Source organism: Neocloeon triangulifer, unplaced genomic scaffold (assembly GCF_031216515.1).
Source record: "Neocloeon triangulifer isolate White Clay Creek 2 clone unplaced genomic scaffold, ASM3121651v1 ptg000022l, whole genome shotgun sequence".
NCBI classification, from domain to species: domain Eukaryota; kingdom Metazoa; phylum Arthropoda; class Insecta; order Ephemeroptera; family Baetidae; genus Neocloeon; species Neocloeon triangulifer.
Window position 1 is genome coordinate 573,626 of NW_026775562.1, and position 17,353 is coordinate 590,978.

Here is a 17,353-nt window from a genome sequence, read left to right on the forward strand (position 1 = left end):
TTCGCTCGTGGCCGCCGACGAGACTCTCTCGAAAGTTTTCGAAGTGCGTTTATCATTCAAATATGAGAGAGCACGAGAGAATAAATACGGCTGCGAATGTTAATGAGTAAACCAAGCCCGGGAATACATTATCCGGGGTATATTTATCGGAGACGGGAAGAAAAAGACCGGATAGAGAAAGGTGCAGGAATAAAAAAAAGAGAGAAAGAGAGGAAAACTTTTGTGATTTGATTTTTTCTTATTCACTTGATTACCATTGGCGGAGGGTCGCTTAAGAAAATAAGAGAGAGGAAATAAAGAAAGAAGGGGGAGGGCCTATATAGCGAAAATAAAACTTTAAAGCGGGAGGAACGGAATAAAATATATATGTAAAAAAAATGGTGTATATTTATGGCGGCCGGCTGATTGGGTGCAGCACCTTTGAAATTTTTATTGTGCGCAAAATTTCGACGAAGGGGAGCCATACAAGTGTAAAGGCAATTAAACGGGGCTCCCTGCTTTTTCCGCCCTCGATCGCATTGTTTTGCCCTCACATCCGGTACATACGCGCCGAGGAGATAAAAACTTAAATTGAATGGCTGGATGATCCTGAGACCTGCTTCATTCAGGCCATTGTGAGCGGCAAATTAGAATTTTTACGCTGCTTTGATTAAATACCATCAAGCTGCTGGGGCCACGCGCGAAACAAAATATAATCGCAATCAGCGCTCGGCCAAGGGTGGAGGGTTCAGTTGGCAACGAGTCGAGTGGAAAATTCGCAGAGAACAGAAAATGTAGGTGACGGAATGCGGCGATAAAGGGATTAGGTTTTAAATATTCAATGACGTTTTGCTCTAAAACAAAACAACCGAAATTCTGGATGAAATGAATTCCAATTTAAATTTCAAACCTATTTCTTTTGAAGAATTATTTATATTTTATAAAAAAAATTATAAAAATGGAAAATTAATCCAAATCTTTAATTAATTCACGAATTTAACTATTTTTTAGCAAATAATGAATAAAATAAGAAATGAAGTTTCTTTGAATTTTGAAATTTATCTGTAAAAATTCAGAATTTTATTTTAAACTTGTTTCTTTAGATTTTTTTTTAATTATTTCTTGTTACCCTAAACTGCTTTCAATCATTAAATTTGTAGATAAGTCACAAGTACTAATTTAATTTTTCCCATTTCGAGTGGTTTCTTTGGTTTTTAAGTGCTTAATTTCAATCAGTTTATTTTTTATTTAAATTAAAGATGAAATCATTTCTGTACTTTTTTAACCCTGAATTTCTAATTTAAATTTTTGCAACCAACTTGGAACTTTGAAGGTGTTAATCCACCTCAATTTTCGAGCTCCTTCTCCAAACGCACTCGTTTTTCGCCGAGAAGAGGAAAATTACTCGCGCTTTTCCATAATTAAGTCTGGCCAAGTGGCGAATAATCCGGGGCCAAATCTGCGAGAAGCGGTCCCCTTCGCCGCACGCAGAGATGCTAATCTGCCAGCGATGATAATTATAAATACCCCGGCTGCGTTAATAGCATTATGGGCTCAGAAAGAAAGGAGAAAGAAACAAAGTTGGGAGAGAATAAAAGAGCACAATAATAATCCAAAGCGAGTTTCTCTCTCTGCAGCAGTAGAAGTTGAGAAATATAAAGACCCCCCGGAATTCCGCCCTCTGATTATTGCAAGTATTTAAAAAATAAGAAAAAAAAGAAGCAGACGAAGAAGCAGCGGAGAGAAATCATGCCGTGTAAACATTCCAGTTGAGGCGGCGGCGGCGGAGTTGAAAAGAGAACTAATTAAAATAGGCTCTTTGCCGTGAACTCTTTCGCTGCTGCTTGATTGCAAGAGTTTAAGCTCTGAATAAATATAAAAGCAGCCGGCAATAAAAAACTTTTTCTTTGTTTTGTGTTGCTGCTCTCGAGAGAGAGAGGAGAGAGAGAGAGACTTTTGCTTTTTAAACACAAAGCAGCAGCAAAACTTTGTGCGCCTGTTTTGCCAGCATGTAACATTAATTAATGCCACCGTGTTTTATTTATGTGAATGTTTCTTTCGCCTCTTTATTTCTCTCTCTCTCTCTCTCTCTCTCTCTCTCTCTCTCTCTCTCTCTCTCTCTCTCTCTCTCTCTCTCTCTCTCTCTCTCTCTCTCTCTCTCTCTCTCTCGCGAAAAATGCTAATTTACGCTGCCACCCCTTGCCGAGGGAGACATAAAGAGACGCAAAATCGAGCAACACTAATTGCTAATTAATAATTCGCTGCTGCTTTTAAATCAGAAATTTTTCCAATTAATATCGTTCTTTCTCTTTCGAATTTTCCTCCCCCGATTTTTTTCCACCACCCCGAGCTCCCCTTTCCTTTTTTGTTCATCAATTGTGGTCATGGTTGCATTTAAAATTTCCCCTTTCGCCTGTGATGGATTAAACTTTCTTTCCTTCGCCTTTTTTTATCCGTGAAAGAGGCGCGGCTCTCCGTCGTCTCGGCGGCGGAAAAAGTATTTAGAGCCATTAATCTGCAGCGAGCAAAGTTTTTCATTTTAAATTTCGCCCATAAACAATGAGACAAATGGCGCAGACGTTTTTTTAATCCGAGACAGCGAACCGTTAAATAAAAAATGAAGAGAGCAGAGTAGGGTATTGATCGTTCCATCATAAGATTTTTAAATTTCTTTCACCCAACTTTATAATAAAAATAAATATTTTTTTTGAAAAAAGAGGGTCAATCACGTCATGATAATTTATGAAACTTTGGATTTCTGAACAATTCTTGAATCAAGAGTAACATATAAATCGCTTTTTTATTAAAATAATTAACTAGAGTTGTTGAAATTTTGTTCAAAATTTTAAATTTTGGAAGATTCAAATAATGAATTGTATTAATTTATATATAAAAAATTAATTATTTCATTGTTTTAGTTAAAATATAAAAGTTCCTTTTTAAATAAATGAAAGTAAAGTCTGAATTAACTCTTTTTTGTTATACCGAGCCGGGATAATGTGATCGATTTTCCCTTCCAGACATCCAATTCAGCATTTGGCGCGGCCTAATGTCCACTTGAAGGGTGCCGAATATGGGCGGCTCGGCAGCTCCCACTTTAAGCGCAGATTCGGGTGCATCACCCTTTCGGAGAGAGCCCTCGAAATTTAATAAAACCCTCGCTCGCTCGGCCACATACGTGAAATTTATTCCCAGCAGCAGCAAAATAAACAAAAACAAGGCGGCAATTCCCGCCAGAAATATTCAGGCAACGCAATTCGATAAACGCCGTGCGTGTCTAATTGTAAATAACAATAAAGTGGCACAATTACAAGCCAAACGAAGCGACCAACAGTCGAGAGTGATTTTGTACGTGAAATTCACACACGCAAACCGTATTGTGGCCTCATAAAAAAGCAGTTTGCATAAAAAAAAACGTGACGGGTGGTCAATTTAAGAAAAAAAAGGAAAATTAATCAAATAAACAGGAATTATATTTAAAAAATGTTTAATTAATAAAATATTCATGAAACATAAAAAGTTGAAGTAGATTATATTTCTTAAGAAGAAATTTGGGGAAATTTCTTGAAGAAAGATTTAGAAAATAAAGCAATGTTTGATTTAAAAATTAAAAATAAATAAACTTTTAATTTCAAATGCACTTTCATAAATAAAAACATGTTATTTCACCAAATTAATAGAAAAATTTTAACTTCAAGTTCGTAAATATTTAATTATTCTCATTCAATATTTTTTATTATTAATTTTTTTAATACGCTTCAGATTCATCAGCTTCAAATCTTCTCTATTATAAATTGACTACTGGAGGTTTGATGGATGTGAGCGCACACGTGTGTGTATGCGTTGCCGAAAAGCAAGGCGCGCAATATATAACGAAACACAAATTTGCATACGGTCGGGGGCACATATGTGTGTGTGTATGTTTTGGTTTACCGAGATGCATCGCCGTTTTCTCTGGCGCTGCCTCTCGCATTTATAGAGAGACGTACACACACACACATACTCTTCAACAACAACAGCAGCATCATCGGAGAGAGAGAGACTCTCTCTCGTGCTATTTCAGCCAAAATAAACACGTGGCTGTTTTCTTTGTTCCGCCAAACTAAACAACCAAGCAGCGGCGGGAATCTAAACAGCCACAGAGCGGCGACCAGGAGAGTCCCAAATTCAATTTCGGCCCCCCTCCTCTCTTTTGCCAGTTTGCTTACCGCACGACACATCATCATCATCATCAGTTGACGGCGGAAAAGCCACTTCGTTGCGCCGTTTTGTCACATATTAAAAAAAAAAAATTAAAAATTTATTGTTACAAAAAGGCCTGAAAAGATACTTAGATTTATTTAAAACTTCTGGAAATTTCCTGAACTTAATTTATGCGCTCACAAAATATGTTGTTGTCAATTCTGAAATACAAATTCTATAAAATTTTAATTATTGAATAACAAAATTTTTATAAGAATGAGTGATTCCTTGCAGTTTATTACCGAATTAACAAATATTGCAAAAAAAAATTACATACAAAATGTGAACTTATTTTCAACCCTTTTCGGGGAATATCAGCAAATTTGCCATGACAGGCGTTCAATGATGTGTGTGTGTTGGAGCGATGAAGGAGAGCGCAAAAGCCCTTGCATAAACAAAGAAAATTGGAAACAATTTTTGTTGATGGTGCGGTCGGCACTGCACAGCGAGAGCAAACAATAACTGGGCCACCGCGCCTGACAGAGAATTTCGCTCTCGAGATGTGTTTTTAAGAGGACGCGGTGGCGGCGTTGTGTTGTTTTTGCCCCTCGCATGGCTGTGTTTTTGTTTGTCCACCACCTCGGGAGGCAGAGCAGCCTCATCCCTCTCTCCGCTATATGTGATATGTTTTGCCGGCGAGGACGTGGAGTAAATAGCAAGAAGTGAAAGCCACCGAGAGCGCTTGGTCCACCAACAGCTTCACTCAATCGCCACAGGCAAAGATTTGTTTGCTGTTTTTATTTTTGCTCCGAGATGAAGGCGAAAAGTGCTTCTCGGTAATACATTCGATCCCTATGCCTTTTTTCTAATATAAATTCACATTCCCAAAAACAATTGATAATTGCAATTTTAGTAAATTATAATCTTCTATGGGTTTAAACAAATTGAACAAAAAAGAAAAGGCTCTTGAATTATAGTCTTGCCAGACAAAACTTAATTACTGGTAAAGGATTTGATAACAATATATTAATTTTCATAATGATTATACATACAATATAATATACATTCTTGTTAATATAATTAAATTATTTTAAAATTAAAAAGGTTAAATTTGCAAATAAAAAATATTTTTGTAGAAATATTATTTAAACGTTAAAAAATTAAAACGCAAGTTAAAAAAAATATTCAATAATTTATATTTATATTTGCATTTAACTTTTTTTAATTTTTCTTTAATTTTAGACGTTTCCTGCACTACGAATAATCAAGTGTTGTTGTTTATACCGAATGCATAACGCACGAGCGCTTCACCTATTTATGCTGGAAGGAGTTGGTCGGTTGCATACATTCAAGGGGGAAACCGTGTCATAAACAGCCGGCGAATAATACAAAGAATATGGGCGTTTCTTCTTTTTTTTCTCGCTGAAGGTGTCGAGAAGGAAAATAAAATTCATGGCTAATAAAATAATGACTTTATGGCACTGGGCAAATTGGGGTGGCAGAAAAACAGAGTGTTTGATATCAAATAAATTATCTGTTAAGGCGCGTGCCTTCTTCATTCTTTTTTTAATTCCACGACTTCTTCAGCACCTGGCATTTGTCACCCTCTAATTAATATTAAAAAAGAACAGACGGGCGGGCGGCAAAGTGAAAAGGAAAAGACGAGGAAGAAGTTTTATGAAAAAAACATCAGCGCGGAGAACGTTGCGAGAGATGAAAAATTAGCTTCATTTCTAATTATAACGAAAAGGGCGAGCAAACGAGCATATCTTAATTTCCCTCCAAAAGAATGAAAGGAGAGAGAAAGAGAGTTCAGATCATCTATCACTAATAATGAAAAGTCTCAAAAGTTAATATATAAGTGGCGCTCGGATAAAAATTCACCCTCGCGGAAAATTATTATTTGCGCGCCGGTGGAAGTTTTGCCGAAACTTTCTTTCTTTCCTTCTTTATTGTTCGTTTGATCGGCGGCACAGCCTGCCCTCCTCCCGCCAACAAACGTCATACAAAATACAAAATCCTCATCAGAATTCTCAAAGCTTCAATTTCTCATTTTTTTATCTGCCGAACATCTGGCTCGGGGAGTTCGTTCAATTAAGACTGAACGGGAGAGTTCTCTGCTGACGATTATTTTTCCTCCCCGACTCAATACGATGCAAATCAGTAGTTATGCAACCTGCCAGGCGCGCCGATCGTGCCGGTTGCGTTATTTTTTTATGGAAATCAAACGGATGCGAACAATAAGAGCGAGATCGAATAAAATTGGAAAAAATTTAATATTCCTACCTGGTCAGCGTCGTCGAAGTCAGGGGAGCCGTTGGGGGTCGTGCACGCAGATGGTCTCTGAGAGGTTGACAAATTGATGGCACCATCGTTGTCATGATCCATTATTCCATCCTCCTGCAAAACAAATTTGAACGTTTTTAGAACAGATTGCAAATTTTGAATGTTGTAAAAATAAAATTACACATTTTATTATAAATTTATTAGCATGTTTAAAAATAAATTTTAATTAATATTTTAGAAGTATTTACTTCATTTATTAAATTATTATTACCTATTTAATAATTTTGCTATCATTGTGTTGATTCATTCCCAATCTTCTTGTGTTTTTCTGCGATAGTTTTAATGTTAAAAAGAAAAAATAAATAATTTAATACGTCTTTTGTGTCTGTATTAAAAAGAAGTCGTTTGGAAAAATTGTAGGATCATGCGATAGAGTCCGCTTGATGTTCATATGTCGATAATAGATTATAATTTACTGGAAATGATATCTGCTTAATATGTATTTATCTTCAACTTCTTACTATTACTATTGCAATAAAGTAGTTTTATTATCACTAAAAAAAAATTGAAGAGCATATTATTAATTTTACTTTGGAAAATTGACAGTTTTCAATCCTCCCTCCGATTGAAATTTGATTTGCAAGTGTATACAAACAGAGAATAAAACTCTATACTCGCATTCATCAGCAGATAAAAATCCATGAAAAACAAATTAAAACACACACCAGTCGGTCGGTCGGTGCGACAAACAAAAATGAGAGAGTGAAAGGCCATTCATTAAACGCCATCCATTATATTCGACTGGCAAAACAAAGGACACACGTGCATGCGTCCATGTATATTATTCGATGGCCGAAAAATAATATTGACCCTGATGTTATAGCGGCAGCATAAAAGTTTTGAAAAGAGGCATATTTGCTCGGACCGCTGGGCGTGTTTGCCGAAAATAAAAACTTTTAATAAATTATCGTTTCCGATTAAACACGGAGGCCATTGTTGGCCGGTCCGAGTGACGAGGGGTGCAAAAGTTACCAATCACTCTGCGGATTTGTTTAAAAAGATGCGGCCATTTATAACTGCCCGGTCTCGGGGAAAAAGTATAAAAAGGAGAGAAATAAAGTGGCCGGCTTTTATCTCCTTTGTGCGTATTTTTTTCCAGGAGGGGGCAGGCTAATCATGCGAGAGCCGACAGCAGGTTTAATCTTAAAAAAGAGACGAGAGCAGTGTGTGTGTACCGGTGACTAATAACGGCGACAAAACAGCTCCGCTGGCCGGATGTTATCAGCCGACGGAATGAAAGGAAAGGGAGAATTAAGTGACACCTCTCTTGCTCACACCCTCGCCATGGCCAGACGGCTATTTTCTATTTTCGATTGTGCTTTTCGTTCTCCTTCTATTTCGCAGGCTGATCAAATCGCTGCCCCTCTTTTGCGCTGCTTAATCTTAAACAAGGCACACGTCTTTGTTTCATGACAAGGGCGTGATTATTTCCTGTCCCTTTTCGGCTGACCTCTCGCCTTTGTTTGCACAAACGGAAAGAGAGACGGAGAAGATACTTGCTTTGGGCCCTTCGAAAATGTCAAAGATGTGCAAAGTGACTCGTTAATCTTCTTTTATTTAAATTCTTAAATTTCAAAATAAAATCGCTTTGTTAAAATAGGGGATTTTTGGATTACCAAATTTCGTGTTTTAGTTTTAATTTGAGTGAAAATTGCTTAAATTTGCTTTCTTAGTTTTTAAAGTGGGTGATTTAAGGTGACGTTTATATATTTTGATATAAAAAATGTATGAAAATCAGGAAAAAAATTAAAATAATAGCCTTTTAAAGGTTAAAAGAGGTTGTTATTTACCTGTAGGTGATTTATTTATATTTTTCATGATCTAGAACCTGAATTTTATCTTGAATAAGGTATATTATGCCTATTTAGTACATTTTAGCTCGGTTCAAACAAATCATTTAATATTTTTGATAAAATTTAATAATTCCATTTTACAAGACATTGGCTTATTGAAAATTGAGAAAAATTTAAAAAAAAAAATGGCACATGCATTGATTTTGTTATTAATTTAAAAGTTTTAATAGCAAAATTTAAAAGTAATTTGGGAAGTTTCAATTTTTTGCTGTTTAGAAAACTGAACTTTAGTAGATTTCTAGGGGCAGAAACTGAAACGAAATTCGGCAATCAAGTTCAAATCACCCCCTTTTTTATTCCCACTTCGCTCTTTTTCACTTTCGGAACTTGCTTCACTCTCCACCATCAGGACACAATTTACCAACACAGAGGAGAAGTGAAATCGTCAAAGTTCATCTGTTTGACGGCTCGTGATAATTGGAGTCTCTACTTTCTTTCTTTACTTCCGCCTCATCCCTCCCTTTTCTTTTTCTTCAGCTTTATTTTTCTTGCCTTTGTCTTTGGCCGTTGAAATATGCCCCCCTTTGATTTGGAGTTTGCTTTTTCTTTCCCTTATTGTCTCTCGCCGCCTGCCACGCGTTGATTATTCACAGACGCAATAAAATGTAAAAGACAAAAATCGGCGCAGGGGTGGAAATTATCCGCACCCCCGCTCAGATTGACTATGCTTTTTTTTTTTTTTTTTTTTCAAAAATCGTCCTGAAAAGCGATCCTTCTTTTTATTTCCTGTATGAAAAATGGAGAGCTGCGAAATCCATTAGAGGAATAAAAATTGTCGGAATGAATGGCTGACCGTCCGAGTGTGTCTATTTTTCTGTACTCTATTCTCGGCGCGCATACACCGTGTGAACCTTGCGGCCCCAGTATCATCTGCAATGTGCCGAGTCATGCTGTTTTGCAGCTCATAATTTATTAACAGAGACGGAAGAGTGACCACTTTATTTGAAATTCCGATCTGCTGTACTGCGCGTCAGACTACTTCTAGTTGCCAACGCATTGTGAAAGAAATTGAGTGGCTGATCTGTTAAAAACAATTATATAAACTTTGCTCTTGATAATAATTATAAGATATTCAGATAGTTTGATTAATCAAAAATCTTTTCTAGTAATATTCTCTGATTTAATCAAGCAAAATTGTGACAAAAACCATTGTGAAAGTTCTTATTTTCATAACGGAAACTGAATTTGATTAAAAAAAAATACTGACATTGCACCAGAAAATTCTAAATCCAATATAATGTTTTAACAATTTTAACTTTACAAACATTTTATATTTATGCATAAATAAATTGAATATATTTTTAAATTTATTATTTTTTTCTATTTACTGATTATATGTTGGCTTTTTACAATTGTATTTTATTTGTTTATAGAATTTTTTTAGTGTGGCTATAGAAAGGTAATCTTTTCTCTAAAAAGGCTTTAAAATTAAGTTTTTGCTAATTATTAAAATAAAAAATTCTCGGTTTAGATATGAATAACTAATGGGTCTGAATTTAGATTCATTAAAACATACGAATAAACTTGTATTAAGTAATTATTAATAAGACACGAGGATATATATAAAAAATTGCGAATAGAGATGAAAAACCAAACTAATAATAAATCTCTTCCTTTTCCTGTTGTGAAAAATTGCACCGAAATCCTTCGTTTAATTCCTGATCGAGGAGCACCACCGTTGAATCGTAATTAGATAAAATATTTTACGCGCCTGACGCGTCGTGGGGATTCTTTTTCCTGGCTTCTTCTTCTTTTCCTCTTTTTTTCGAGAGCAAACGACTCCGTGGAGGAATCGCCGCCGATTTCGTGCGAGCTCTCAAAGAGAAAAACGCCGCAATAATGACTCTTTCATGCATTCTTTATTCGAGAGTGGCGGGTGCGCGCGCGGGAGCGAGAGATGGATAGATAGGTCTTTATTGTATAAATTACTCGAGATAAAACGAGACGAGACGGCAGCGCGGATATGAGGAGAAAAAAGCGGCAGAGTAAATAAATGATAATTTGAATACTGGCGTAGCGGAAAAAAGCAGCAGCGGAGTTTTTTTTTTATTTCTCGAGTGTCTTGGAGAGGAAAAGCCGCAGCCCTTAAACTGCAGCGCATTATATTATTGACACCTTTTAAATAAGCAGATTACAAAGGCGGCGCCGCGGAATTCGAGAAAAGAGAAAGAAAGAAAGCAATCAGGCCCCGCGCTGATCCTTGCTGCGTGCAGGGGAAAATTGCCGCTTGATCGTTTTATTAGAATTTTCTTTGTCATGCAGGGAGTGGAATTTTTACTCCCGGTGGGATTGAGCCGGGAAATAAAGGAAAGGGGAAGAATGCGATTGGAAAAAAGTCTCGCTGACTTTTAATGTGTACTCGCGAGAGCATCTTCGGTTAAATTAAAATGAATTTAAAAAAAAACGACCGAGTGAAAAAGCAATGCTAATTTCTCTTTGATTGTAAATTCCATTTTTAATAAAGAGAAAAAAAATTAAAATACTATTATGACTTAGCTTAGATTAAAAAATTGAATTTTATAATTTTAAATTTAAATCTAAAGCAGCTTGCGTGATAATAAATATTTGAAATGGTGATTTTCCGCGCTCAACAATTTTGATCGTATTTATACTACACATTTTAATCAATAAATTAATTTATTTTATACCTTTTTTCCCATAATTCTCAATTAAAACTGAATTGTTTCATTTATTTTATAATTAAAAAATTTTCTAAACAGCGATTCAGTTACTTTTACCATCTTTTCAGCACCTCACAGCTATTTCCAAAGCCGCTCAGCGATGCAAATTTGGAGATTTGAGTGTGGCACAAAGACGGAAATAAATATACATAGAAGCGCCCCAGCTCTCTCTCTCTCGTCTCGTTTGCTTATCAGTCGGAGCAATTTTCGATTGATGATGCGCTCTACTCCGCTCTTCATTTGTATGTAGAAGATTAAAGGATATTTCTCGCCCGCGCCTCTCTCTCTCTCTCTCTCCACGATAATACTCATCACGTATGCATGTGTGTGCCGCGGCTGCAAAGTGAGCTGCCTGCCCATCTCCAGCAGCACCGAATAAGAGACACACCGCGAGCCAGAAGCGCGCATATTTATCGTATCGATTTCATTTCCCTGCCGTCCTGGCTTTTGTTCAACGCGCGGCCTGCCAGGTTTGGCAAAATTAATCACAATCCGGCAGAAAAAGTGTGAAAATCATGCGCATTGTGAAAATAAACCTTGCAATTTTTTCAAACATTACCAACTTTTAAAAATAAAAATCCTTGCATGCATTGTAGTATAAAAGGAAAATGTAAAAATTATTTATGACGAAGTTGGTGTCAACTGAAAATGTCAACATTTTAATAATTTTTTCTCATTTTACAGATAATTTCAATGAAACATCTCAAGGTACCCTCAGTTAATAAAAGCTTTTTTGAGTGAAGCTATTTAATTATAATGATTTTAATTGGGCATTTTATTTAGAAAAAATAATAAGTCTTTAAGTAAAACATAGTATTTCTTATTATTTTTATTGCACATTTTAAAAAAAAAATCAATATTTTAGGTGATATTGTCCGCTATATTTTTTCTTTTAAATAAAATTGTTTGCTTTAAACTTTTTTTTTACTTTTAACTAAGTATATAAAGTAGTTTTTATCTATATATCTTCAAGAGGTAATTAAAGTATTATTGTCAATTTTAAGAGCTAAAAATAATTTCTTTTATAGCGCTCTAGCATTAGAGGCATAATCATACAAAATGTTAGGTTAATCCTCATTCAATCAAGTCCAAGATACGGTTAATGATATTATAATTGATTGATTTAAAATACAAGTAGAAGCCCTCGTAGGGGCGGCGACGTACATTTCATATTTGTTTTTATTATTATTTTGCTGATTCAGTGAATCTATCTTATTATAAATGTATATTTAAAAAATCCTTGTAAGTAAAACTTTTGATACTGAAATTTTTTTCTTTGATAAATAATTAAGGTATTTATAGTTTTAATTATACTGTTTATTATAATTATGCTGCTTACATAAATTTAATTTTCTTTTTGAATCAACCTAATTTGGACATTCCTTTTGAATTTGCAATATTTTTGCATAAATAAATAAACATTGAAAAGTAGTCCTAGCATAAATCATTATTTACTCAGTTAAATTCAAAGTAAAAACCCTGCATATAAAAGTAAATAAGAAATCAAATGAATTCCAACTCATATCAAAATCATTGTTATTCAAACCCCATTCAAATAATTGCTTTCGATTCGATTGGTTTTGCTCTTCCATTCAAAAGCAACTCTCAATCGGCAAAATGCAATATCCAATTAATTTGCATCCACATGTATGCAATCTGCGCGAGGTAAAGAGAAGAGCATCAAGGCCTGTGCCTCTCCGGAGAGAGTCCTGCGCGTTGTGCATCAATTAATAATGAAACGAGTTGAGCACCAAGTGAGCACCAGCCAGCAGGGTCGTTTCGAGCCGAGCGCTGGTGATGTTGCCGATGCAGGTGGTACACAAAACAGGGCGTGTCTTTCGCCAAAGCGATTTTTTTATATAAATAGGGGCGTGTCGTTGCCCAACAAGATAGCGTACCTGGTTGGGTCGTATCAACCACGCCCAATATACACAGCAGCAGCAGCTCTCTGCTGTGCACCACAACACACAAGCAGCATTTTCCCTGCTGCTCTTATGTACCAGAAAAGGAGCTTCTAGCTCGGCGGGGATGAAAAATTGCTCGGCTCTGCAGGGTCTGGGGGCGCGAAATTCGCGCACCGTCCGACGGATATACGAAAACGGATCGGCGATGGATTGATGGCAATGACCTTAGACGCTTAGTTTGGCTGCCTTTCCGATTGCTACGGAGCGCAGAGAGAAAAGCTGCGCAGTCGGAGGAGAAATGGATCATCTGGTGCGATAAAATCGATCGCACACACACACACATACACACATAGAAAGAAGAAAAGAAAAAGAGTTATGGCAGAACATATAAACTTTGCGGATTTCGCATAGACTGGAATATTATTCCAAATCCAATAAAGTATTCAAAAAATACACAGCTCGTTAATAAATTTAGCTTTTTTTTGTTGCAAGAGAAAATTAATCCGATTTTCTCAAAGATTTTTTTGATGATATGTCAAGGATTGCTAGTTTTTTCAAAGTAAGGTGGACAAACGCAACCTGCTTCACACTCGTGTCCGTTAAGTTGCATAGATCAAAAATATTGTGAGCGATCCCAAAAAGGCCTAGGCGATAAGTTGTCGGTCTTATTTAAATTTAAAAGGTTTTTTACTACTGTGCTTTAGTCTGAAGTAAAACTTGCAAATATTATAAAAAAATCAGTAAAATTAAAATTTTATTATTTATTTTTTTATAAACTGAAAGCATTAAATGCAGAGGCAAATTGTTAACTTTTAAAACTCTAATATTAGGTCATCTTTGCAATATTTAGTCTTATTTATAGGGTATTTTTAACAAATTTTCGCGAAATCTTCTTAAATGAAGCAGGGAATTAATTGTATTTTCAAAATTTTATCTTTTACTGACATTTCATAAAATCTGCTCCTAAGAAAATATACCAATTGTTATTATTACCAATTTCCACTAAATATTTCTCTAATTTTAAGGAAATTTCGAAATAGCGTTTTCCCCCAACAATGTTATAAAATTATACAAAACAGCCGGAAGAAATGTCCATCATTGTCATATTTTATTTCGCTGGTATTTAATTACAAATACCACATGACAAAAATCATAATGCCAGCGGACAAAAATGCGTGTGTGTTTCAAAATTTATTTCCCGCTGTCTCTTTGATATTTGAACATTTAAAACTCAATTTCGGCACACATACTTATACAGGCCGTCGGTCGTGTGTCCGTCTCTTTTTAAATGTTATTTTTGCCAAACCCTAGAGTGACACGAGCGAGCGAGAGACAGACAGACAGGGAGAGAAACGACTACAAACACTGCTTCTATCTCTCGCTCGTCGCCGGATCGCCGCTTTTTAAAACATCAAAACACGTAACATCTTTTGTCAAACCCTGGCTTCGCCCGAAGGCACCGGTCGGGCTTTGAAACGCGTGTTTGTGCAATGAGAAGAGAGCAAACCCTCGGCAGGAAAGCACTCATTGTTCCAAGGAAATTACACACACGCGTGTGTGTTTCCGATCTGGCCGCGGGAAATTTGCTTACTTTCGGTCCTTTTGCCGTGTTTGCATGTTGATTTTGCCACCTGGTTACCAGAAGATTGCTTTGAAAAGAGAGATAGGGGGAAAAGGAGCTGAGGGAGATAAAATCTTAAGAGGATTTTACGGATTTCGTTTAAAATCTGCTGCATGGAAAAAATAAACATACTAAATTAAAAATTAGATTGAAAAATAATTATATACAAAATCTAAAAAAAAAAATATGTCTATGTTTTGAAGAGTTAGATTGCATTAAAGATTAGAGAAATTTAAATAAGGAATGGTATAGTCAAATCAATTTTTTAGAAAAGAACTTACATATAATTTATTAAACCTGGGCTTGCAATTTCTAAGCAGTTTCTAAGTTAAAATTTGGATACTAAAACAAAATAAAGTATTTTTCACCAATTTCAGCAAATAACAACTTTAAATTTCTAGTTTTTTCATCTTTTATCACTTATTTTTAAGAAAAATTTGACCGTTGTAAAAAGTTATTCCACGAAATTCTTGGTTACACTAAATATTGTTGAAAAAAAATTACCAAAAAAACTGCTGTTTCAGCTGCTGAATAGCTTCTATTTTTTTACAATAAAATGTCCTATGTTTTAATTACCATAGTTTAAATAAAAATATTTGTGCAAGTTTCATTTAATTATATAATTCAATTCTTGTTATTTATTGGAGTTTGAAAGAAAAATTTGCTCATTTCATAAAAATAATTTATATATTAAATTTTGCCCTGCGTTTTCTGTGCTAATGATATAATAGCTGAATGTGCTTGGGTCGAGAAAGAGATTCTCTTGATTTGTCTCGTGTCCCCTCGGCTTTTTCCCAGCACTTTTGGCACCCTTTCCCCAGGGACACGCAGTAAGAAGCGACAATGCTACTCTCGCGGTGTCCTCCCCCGTTATATGTACCTTTCTTTCGAGTTTGTATGTGCTCGTCGAGTCAACACAATCTTACCGAGCAAACAGCACCTGATACATAATACACCGAGATAAGTATCACAATATAAATATCAGAGAGAAAGCGAGACTCGGAGAGCGAAACGCCAGCACCTCAGCACGCCGGATCACTTTTAAAATGTAATTCCGATATTTAAACATGCGCACCGAATATTCGCAGCGTCTATATTTGCAAAGTGGAACTGCTTTGGAAGGAAATCAATGAAATAAGAGTTCCAAAAAGGATTTGAAATTTAATTTAAATTTATTTCTAAATATCAAAACGAGTGCAGATTTCTAATTTCTCTTGGTTAATGTGATTTTTTACGCGCCAGCTAATGATTAAAGTACTCCTGGCGTGCCGAACAACGCTGCAATCAAGTTTAATTTTTAAGAAAAGCCCCTGAGAATATTCTCTCTCGTCTCGTAATTAAGAATTCCCGGCACAGAGGGGTAAAAAATGGGGGCCGGGGGTATCAGAGGCAATTAAATTGCTGCTATGTATTCGTGTTGCGGTGATGAATTTTCATCATTCAGGAATCAGGTGCACTCCTTCCTTTTTTTTATTTCCTCCCCTGCGAGAAAAAAAAGGAAACAGAGAGAGAGTCTCACTCTTCTTCTTCCATTTTTCATGCATGTGTTTGCCGTGTTTCTTACTCAGGTCACGTCCTTTCTTAGCTTTACGGTTTTTTAACTTCCTGCGACGCTGTGCTGGAGAGCAGAAGAAGAAGAATTATTTGTGAAAAATGTCATAATAACACACAGTATCAGAGAGAGACGAACGAACACCTCTGCATATATTCTTCAGGGGGTGATTTTTTACTCATTTCCAACACACGAACCCTGCGATGTTGACGAGATTTTTATTGGGAAACATACAAAAAAAAAATACAATTTTTTTATAATGTCTTAATGTGAAAATAAAATTAAAAATTGAATGGAGAGTAATAATTTTTTCTTCATCTAATCAACAAAGTTTTTGTTACAAATTTGCAGTTTTTAAACAAAAATGTATTTAAAATAATCTATATTTTATTTCCATTTTAAATTTTTTCGTAACTCATCACAGTTCCATTTAATTTTTTTAACATTCATTTATTCAACTTTATAAAATAATTAATATTTTTAGTTTTTATAAATAAAATAAATTTTTTTATACAAATTATGAATCGTTGTTTAATAAAAAAGTTATAAATTATATAAATAAAAAGAAAAAATAATTATAAATTATTCTTCCAAGTATCGCAAATAATTTCATGAAACATTAAACTTTCACTGTAATAATCGTCGGGAATTTTTATTATCTATTTTACTTATTTATAATACTCAGGACATGCCTTATAATACATTATTTTCATAGTATATGAAACACCATTAATTCCTCTTATAATAAAACATTTTATTTCCCAATGGCCCCTTTCTTTTCCTTTTGTGGGTGTTTGCATTGTTTATGCACATAACGCGTCCGTCCATCCGTCTCCCTTTTCTCGCGGACACACCCAAAGAAAAACACAAAAGAATAATAAAAGGAATTAATCTTGGCGTTGCCGTATATTATTTTAGTCCAGAAAGGAATGGAAAAGGAATAGATCGGCAGCTCCAAACATTATATTTCTTTCCTTTTCTCACTCTCGCGTGACTGCCTTTATTATTTACCGGCGGCGGCGGCACATCCACTCCCCCCTTTGATAACAATTACAAGAAAGTGCATGCAAGTTACACGCCAGCCGCTCTCGCGCCATTAAGTGTGTGTTCGGCGCTAATTTATCGTAATTTGCTGGGAACTAATTCCAGGCATCATGCGATTGGAAAGTGAGCTCAAAAGTTTGCCACGATCCAAGACGGAAGGAACTATGTTGATATGGTTTTGAAATAAAACA

The 17,353-nt window shown here is 35.5% G+C and overlaps 1 protein-coding gene across 15 annotated transcripts in view; it reads right to left on the bottom strand.

Moving 5' to 3' along the window:
* Nucleotides 1-17,353, bottom strand: part of LOC132204753 (forkhead box protein P1) — a 241,170-nt gene that overhangs the window by 36,245 nt on the left and 187,572 nt on the right. For all 15 annotated transcript variants that reach the window (XR_009442553.1, XM_059633487.1, XM_059633486.1 and 12 more), the window contains one exon: nt 6,448-6,561. Coding sequence is in view for 14 of the 15 variants with exons in the window: in XM_059633481.1 (XP_059489464.1) it covers nt 6,448-6,561 (114 nt within the window). In the remaining variant the exon portion in view is untranslated. The remainder of the gene's footprint in view (nt 1-6,447; nt 6,562-17,353) is intronic.